An 8,365-nucleotide genomic window follows, 5' to 3' on the forward strand; every position below is an offset into this window, starting at 1 on the left:
GCTTTATTTGCCAGTGGACTAAGAACACAGGCTCTTGAGGCAGCAGAGAATGAGGAACATCAGCAAAGAGAGCAATTAGCCCAGGGATATGAGAGAGGCCATTTCTCGGGGATGAGGGCTAGGGCGCCCCTGGCAACATTGGAGCGCTTTGTGGACAGATGCCTCACCTCCTGGCACTGCTCACAGTCTTCCTTGCTAGCCACCACTGGTCCCACTGTCTTGGTGGCCACTGGACTGTGGTCATCCTCGGCTTGAAGAGGAACCAGCTGCCCAGCTCTGGTCCCTCAGGATCCAACAGAGCTGAGGGACTTCAGTAGCGGCCTGCAGGGCAGGGCATGCATGGCACGCAGACAGTGTGGGGCACGCAGACGGTGTGCGGTACACTGGGGGAGGGCTCACAGGGGGGACACGAGGGAGTGGAACACGGGTTACAGGGCAACCTATAGAGGAAAGGCACGAGGAGGGATTAGAAAGATGCCTGAGTGCGCGACAAGTTCAGCCGGTTCTACCCCCAATACCTCCCAAATTCACCTACTGTGCAACTTCTCCACTCACTCCCCTACTCGCAACCTCCACCGTCTTCACCTGTGCGACCCCAGTGGCCTCCTAACTGGTCTCCCAACCCCACTCTTGCCCCTCCTAACCATCAAGTTGGTGGCCAGAGTGATCTTCTACAAACACAAATGGAATCGTGCCTCCAGGGGCTCCCATTTGTACTCAGGATAAAGAGTAACTCAGCTGTCACCTCCTCCTTGAAGCCCCCCTAGATCTCTCTGTGTTAAGTCCCCCTATGTACCTCCCACCATGTACCTCCTTGCAGAGTGATTTGTGATTATTCTATTTTGAGCTCTCTCCCTACTGGGCAGTGAGGTCAGCAGCCATGGATATATGCCCACCTGCATACCTGGCCTAGAGCAGGCACTGAATGAGAATGTGTTGAAAAAGGTGAACTAATCAGAAGGAACACATGGCAAAGGAAAAAGCATGACCACAGAGACTGACAGGGCTCAAGGCCGTTAACAACACACTGGAGATGGAATAGACGCCAAGTAGCCCAGACACTAAACAGGCAACCTGAGGACCATGGCTACCCTGAAATGGGTTTCCTTTGGCGGGCACTGGATTTTTTTTAATTTGTTGAAAATATTTAAAATTCAAGGGAATTTAACATTTAAAAGAAATCTAGACTCCTCGCTTCCCTTGAACAATCAGGGGAATACTGTCACTCTCATCTGGCAGAAATGGCCCTGAGGGGATGGCACCACCCTCACTGGACAAGGCCTAGCTCCCCGGTTCTCATAGTCGCACAGGACCCATGTCACTCCTGTATGTCTGCAGCCTGGTCCTTGAAAAACATGTGCCTTTGCAACTCTTGCCCTGGAGGACAAGATTCTAAAGGTCACAGAAGCAAGGCTGAATGTAGAATAAGAACCAACATACAATCATAATGAGCCCACCAGGTGCTCACGGTCCAGAGGTGTCCCACGCACAGACAGCCACCGAGTCCTGCTGATTCTACCTGCACAGCGACTGGGGGCTGATGCCTCCACGGCCCCGATTCAGACCCTCCCTGTTGCTTATTACCTAGACCATGGCCAAGGCCCCTGAAGAGTATCCCTGCCCGCTCCCTCCCCCCACTACTCGGTCCTCCCTGTTGCCATCTGTGCCACCTTCCTGAGGAGCACTTTGAGCTCTCACTGACTCGGTCAAAAAGTGTTTACTGAGCAGCTCCTATGTGCCAGGTGCAGGGGATAAAAATTCTTTGTTTTTGAGCTCCAGGTACTTACCCTCTAGTGGGGGAAATAGGCACTTAAGCAAATTCTATTATTTCCTACTCAAAAAAAAGTAAGGCCTCCCAATTGCCTATAAAATACAGCCCTGCCTCCCCAGTATGTCTTCATGGTTCTCCATGAATGGGCCCCAAGGGACCTTTCCTGTCCTCCTTCCCACCCCAGCTCATCCCATGAAGTTACCTATCATCCTCCCAAGTGCTGAAAACGTTCCCACCACCACCACCACCACCAGTACCATCTCCAGTTGCCTGTCTGCCTCCCTAAACAGATGGGAACAACTCAAGAGCAGATGTTTTGTCATCATCCATCTGGCACCTGGCACATGTTGGGCACTTGGAAGAAGTTTGTTGACTTGGAATAGAACAGAATGATCTCCACTCGGCCAGGTTAGCGGGTGGCAACAGGAATACCTGCCGATTTTCTTTGGATCACACGAGTTTCCTAATGGCTTCTTAATCACGACAGGGTTCTACCTTATGAATAGATCCAGTTGCTTCCTATGCCCCCCCACCCTCCCACACATCTCCCTGTTGGGCCCACGTACTTGCAGTCCTCGCTCTCCAGCAGGCCCCGGTATGTGTTGATCTCACACTCCAGCCGCGCCCGGACGTCCATCAGTACCTGGTACTCCTGGTTCTGCCTCTCCAGGTCACCCCTGATCTCGGCCAGCTGGGACTCCACGTTGGTGATCATGCACTGTATCTGGGACAGCTGGGAGCTGTAGCGGGCCTCCGTCTCCGTCAGCGTGTTCTCCAGAGAGTTTCTCTAAGACGAAAGGAAAGACAAAATAACTATGAGGAACAGATCTATTTTCCATCGCCTTGTTCAGAAAGCCCCAGAAAGAGCCAAGTCTGTCTTTGGGGTTGGGAATGACCCCTCCCTACCTAAGTCACTGCAGAAACTAAAGCCCCGAAAGGTCGAGTGACTTGTTCAAGGTTAAGCAGCTGGTTAGTGACAGACCAGGGTTTAAACACAGACCCATGTGATCCTAAATCCATTACTCCTTCTTCAACCTTAGCCTGGCTTCAGGCTTTGGATCTGAGGTTAACCAGGATCCTCCCTACAACATCATTTAGAACAGTGGTCTGCAACCCAGGCTGCACGTTAGACTCACAAGGGAACCTTTAAAAACACACCCAGGCCCAGGCCCCACCTCCAAAGACTCTGATTTCATTCTTTTGGGGAGGAACCTGGGCAGAAGGTTTTTCAAATCTCCACAGGTGGGGAGGAGAAGCATGGGTTTGAAAGGGAAGACTAAGCAGAGAGCCAGCATTTTGGGGGAGTCATGTTTAATAGTGGCACCTAATCCACGTCAGATTTAAGACGTGCCCATTTCATCTCTAGCTGAGTCGTGGGAGAAACCTCCCTCCAGGAGAGGTCAACTGGAAGAGTATCTGCGGTGGCTGAATCCAGGCCACCTCCTCCTCCTCTTTCCTGGATGCCCAAACCTACGCTCGGTGCCACACGGGAGCCAGATCTGGGGGAGATGTGCCCACTCAGTTCACTCACCAGGCTGTGCTGGGCCTGCAGCTCAATCTCCAGCGTGTTGACCGTTCGTCTCAGGTCAATGATATCCGATTGGTAGGTCTGAAGCTGCTCAGAGCTCGTGGCCACCTGCTGGTTGAGCTCCTCCATCTGCAGTGGGAGAGACAGGAGAGGCTGGGAGCGCCTTCTCAGGGACGCTGGGAGACCGGCCCACCTGCGAGAGGCCCACCTGCATGTTGAACCATTCCTCCAAATCCCGGTGGTTGGTCTCCACCACCATCTCGTACTGACACCTCATCTCTTCCAGCATCCTGTGCAGGTCCACGGGGGGCATGGTGTCCACCTCAATGTTAAGGCGGTCCCCAAGCTGGCACCGCAGGGCACTGACTTCCTGAAAAGGCACCAGAGCCCCAGGCTAGTGTGACGTCGCACAATCTGGGCTCACCTCCCAGGCAGACGTGAAAAGATGGAACAAACGACGCTAAAGATGTCTACATTAGAGGGGCCGTTTGACCGCATACCACTCTGTGGTATCCCAACTGTCTTCCAGTTCCAGCTAGACACCCCAATGATGGGAGATGCACTCCCGGTAAACCATTCCTGTCACTTCGGCGAAGCCAAGAACAGAGTCAGGGTTTGTTTGATCCGTTTGGGCTAAGATGGGAGACCTCTGCCCCCCTCCCCACCTGTGTTCATCTGGGAAGGAGGGCAGTATGAGCCTGGCTTCACTCGGTTCAAGGCCCAAGTTAGAGCAGGCGCCTCCACAGGCGTGGCTGCCAAAGAGAGAAAGTTGTCACTGAGGCTGCCCGAATGTGAGGGTGCGATAACGCCTCATTAGTGCCTTCTTGGTGAAGTTCCCAGTTCTCTGATTTAAGTGGGATGAGTCAGGTGCCTTAGGGTGCTTGGCGAATATGTGGCAACTGATTGTTACTTTACACTTAAGCCTAGGGGAACCCAGCCAGGATTCAGAGGCACTTGTTCTTTCAAATCCCAAGTCAAGAGGCTGAGGGTCAACCCAGAGAAGGAGGGAAAAACACCAGAGCACTGGTGGGCGTAGCAACACACAGATACCTGTAGAGTGGAGGGATTTCCCTCCAAGACCTGCAGGAGAGGAGGAAAAGTCAAAAAGTAAAGGGTTGACTTGTGGCTTTTGGATTAAGCGTATTATATGCAAACAGAAGAGATGAAGGGAAACGAGGAGGAGACAGATAAAAAGAAAACCACTGTAGTTGCACTCTCCCCTAGAAGACATGGAGGTCACCCCAGCGGTCTAGCCCAGCAGAGATGGACAGACAGTCCCATGCGAGTTCCGGAACAAGCTCCCTGTGGCTCTAGCACATCTCTCTGGCCCTGGAATTTGGCTCTCCTGAGAGAAACAAATGCAGTGGCAAAGTCCAGGAAATGCAGAAGGGAGGGTTGCTAGCATTTCTGAGCACCGACCAAGGGCCATGTGTCTCATACCCCCGAGCTCACTTAATTCTCACAGCTACCCCGTCTGATAATGTTGTCCCCATCTTACAGATAAGGAGGCTCAGAAAGCTTCAATAAATTGGGCAAAGTCACCGAAACAATACATGGCAGGCCTGGGAATTTCAACCCACGTCTATCCAACACAAACACCCCCACCCCGTTCTTTGCACTCTGATTCCCAGGGTAACCTCAGCTTGACTTTGGGGCTCACCTCCTCGTGGTTCTTCTTGAGGCAGAGCAGCTCCTCCTTCAGAGACTCCACCTGGGCCTCCAGGTCAGCCTTGCACAGGGTCAGCTCGTCCAGGATCCTGCGCAGACTGTTGGTGTCGGCCTCCACCAGCTGCCGCAGGGCCAGCTCCGTCTCGTACCTGCACATAAGGACAGGGACAGCAATGAGGGGTGAAACTGAATACAGAACTCAGGGGAGACTCTGAACTGCTGTCACTTTTCCAACTCTCTCTAAAACTAATGCAAAGCTGCCCGAGTATGTGCAGGAAGAGGGGCGCCCCATTGCCTGGCCCAACTTACTTGGTCCGGAAGTCGTCGGCAGCCAGCTTGGCATTATCAATGTGCACAACCATCCTGGCATTCTCCGCCTTGGTGCACAGAACCTGGGGCCAAGACACACAGAGCGGGTTAGTCCAGGACAAGAAGGATAAAGACCCCACGCGAGGTGGCTGTTGGGGCTCAGCAGCCTCGCAGCCATCCCTGCAGAAGCCCCTCTTCCCTGGAGCGCTGGGGGATACTTAGTGAACTGCTAGTCCTTGGAGACATGAGACTTATGTTTTAAGCACCTGAGTCTTTATAAATCCAAATGCCCCATTTTGGATGCAGTGAGCAGTATGAAAGGAAAGAATCTTGTTAAGTCTGAAGTCATTCATGTGACAGTTAGAAGGGTCTTAAATAAGCACTAGCATTTACTAAAAACAAACCATGTTCTAGGGGCAGTACTTTACCTACATCAACTCATGGAATCCTCTTGACTGCCCCTTTAGGAAAACACCATTATTATCCCCATTCTACGGATGAGTAAACTGAGGCCTAGGGAAGGGACAGGCTCTCCCAAAGGCATGCAATGAATCAATGGTAGAGCTGAGACTCTATCCCAGGCCTCTTTGCACATTAAGGGCTTTAGCTGAGTGCTCAAATTATGAGATAATTCTATGCCCTAGGGAAGTCTCTTTTCCCTGAACATAGTTTAATAAATTAATGAGATTCAAATCTGGAATGCCAGCCATTCCAGTCGCCTTCCTAGTGAGACTCTTCACCTCCTGCCCTCACCTTCTGCTGGAGTTCCTCAATGGTCCTGAAATAACACTGGTAGTCAGGACACATGGTGGGCCCTTGAGACTGGCAGGCCTCTTGGATCTTGCTCTCCAGGCTGGCGTTCTCCCGCTCCAGCTGGCGCACCTTCTCCAGGTAGTTGGCTAGCCGGTCGTTCAGGAACTGCATGGTCTCCTTCTCACTGCCATTGAAGGTTCCTTCACAGTACCAGCCGCAGGTACCCATGGAACTGGAGATGCCACTAGGCCGGCAGCTGCTGGGCCGGCAGGAGCTGGATAGGTAGGTCTTGGAGAGGCAGCCGGCCGGCCGACAAGTAGTGGGCATGCAGATGGAAGGCACGCAGGTCATGGGCTGGCAGACATAACCCAGGCATAGCTCAGGCCGGCAGCTCATGCTGCTGGAGCAGACAGAAGCGGGCCTGGGGCAACTCTTGATGGAGGTTGGTGAGCAGCTGGATGTCATGTTGGAGAAGCCCCTTCTCCTCAGCTGAAGCTACCTGGATCACCAACATCTACAGACCCCATCCTGCGCAGGCCCTTTTATATCCTCGGAGTGAGGGGGCTCACACTTGAAAGTCATCATAGGGTGGTAATGATGTTTATCCTCAGCCTCAGAGGAAGCTGCTGATTAATTTGTAATTTGGTATCCAATAAGGAGTTCCTTTCCTCATAAAAGAGGCCAAGCTTGTCATTTGGCTAAAGCAGGACTCTGGGCTCCTGTCATTGATCACCAGGGGAGAACTTCCGGACACATCTTCAAAGGATCAACTCCATGCCTGGGCCCTCATTACCAGGGCGGAGCTGCCAGGAGACCACATCGGCCTCCTGGCCCTATGCCACCAAAGGCCTTGCCCACTGCACCCCCACCTGCCCCAGCCCTGAGAAAGGCTGCAGTTCTGTGGTTATTAGCCGCTCCTTTCAATGAGACAATTCCAGGTGGGAAGAGGCCTGGTCCCTGAAGCAGAAAATGTGTGGGTGACAGAAGCTGCACTGATGCTGGCTGTGGTATAAACCCAGGGAGATAGGAAAAAGAACCTCTGAGGCTTCTAAGCATGAATCATCTTCCTACTCAGGGGAAGAAATAGTATCGGGGAAGAGAGAACAAACTCAAGACACAGACAGAAAGCGTAAAGCTCAGGGACATCTTTGCAGCTGGACACCATCGAGAAAGAGAAATGTAAGGACCCCACTCTTGGAAAAGAAGATTAATGTCATGAACATCTCCACGAGGCAGATGCTGTATCGGGACCCTTTCTGGATCCTCCCCTTCAGTTCTCACTGTTCCACGTACAGAGTTGTCAAGTTCCATTATTGTTTGTTGAATAGACTGAGGTTGGACAAGCTGGGATAGGCTCTACTTTCACTTTCTGCAATGGTGAACAGGGAGGGTTCATTTCAGGACCTCCGAGATGGGAAACGGGAATCAGCTTCCTTGAGAAGTGACACTTTGCAACCCTGGGACGAGCTATAAACCAGGAGATTAGGAGCAGGTCTCTCCAATTATAGAAGCCTTGGGCATTCCTTAAGAAAGCAACAGGCAAGACCAGTGGTTTTCAGTTCTTGCTGCAAGACTCGCCAGCTCACGTGCTTCATGTTTAATATGCGTATGTTATATAGCCACCTTTCATTCACTCATCTTCTCAATGTAATATTGGCGTATAAGCACTTGTGTTGTTTTTTAATACATTTCTAGAAGTGTTGGTGAAGGGGCAGGAAAGAGAAAACCCCACCCAGCCCTACTCCCTGAATTTCACTGTTTAAACAGATAGAGGCACTACCTTCTAACTCGTTGTGTGACCTTATGGGAAAGTCACTTGACCTCTCTGGGCCTCCGTTTCCTCATGCAAACTGAAAAGGTTAGATTAAATCATCTCTCAGTTTGATTTCCTACAACAACCATAAATTCCAGTTCCTTTGTCTGGATTACCTGTTTAGAGAAGACAGTGGCATCAGATGGAAGGAAGTGTGGCGGCAATCCCAGCTACATGGGATAAGACTCTTTGGACCACTCTTCAAAATCATAAGCAGCACTTATGGAAGCATACAAGTGCCAGACACTATGCTGAATCCTTGGCATTCATTTGCACATCTCATCCTCACTTAGAAAACTCTGAGGTAATTAGAATTGTAACCAGGTGTGGCCGTGGTTCTCATAGTATGGCCCCCAGAGCAGCATACCGGCATCACTCAGGAATGTGTTAGAAATGCAGTTTCTCCGGTGTACCCCTGACCAACTGAATCGGAGCTCTGAGGGCAGGGTCCAGGCATCTGGACCTCCAGGCAGGTTTGAGAACCCCTGAGGTTATAAGAGCACCTGCCACCACAATTCCTCTG

General features: G+C 51.6%; 1 protein-coding gene across 1 annotated transcript; it reads right to left on the bottom strand.

Moving 5' to 3' along the window:
- Positions 1 to 310: 310 nt before the first annotated feature.
- Positions 311 to 6,494, bottom strand: LOC308489011 (keratin, type I cuticular Ha2-like; the record flags this gene model as incomplete). The annotated part of the gene is made up of 7 exons (XM_081029536.1): positions 311 to 440; positions 2,338 to 2,558; positions 3,303 to 3,428; positions 3,508 to 3,669; positions 4,960 to 5,116; positions 5,277 to 5,359; positions 6,030 to 6,494. The coding sequence occupies 7 exons, from the start codon at positions 6,492 to 6,494 to the stop codon at positions 311 to 313; spliced, it is 1,344 nt and encodes a 447-aa protein (XP_080885662.1).
- Positions 6,495 to 8,365: the final 1,871 nt, after the last annotated feature.

The sequence above is a fragment of the Rhinolophus hipposideros genome (assembly GCF_964194185.1).
Source record: "Rhinolophus hipposideros genome assembly, chromosome: 20".
Taxonomy (NCBI): domain Eukaryota; kingdom Metazoa; phylum Chordata; class Mammalia; order Chiroptera; family Rhinolophidae; genus Rhinolophus; species Rhinolophus hipposideros.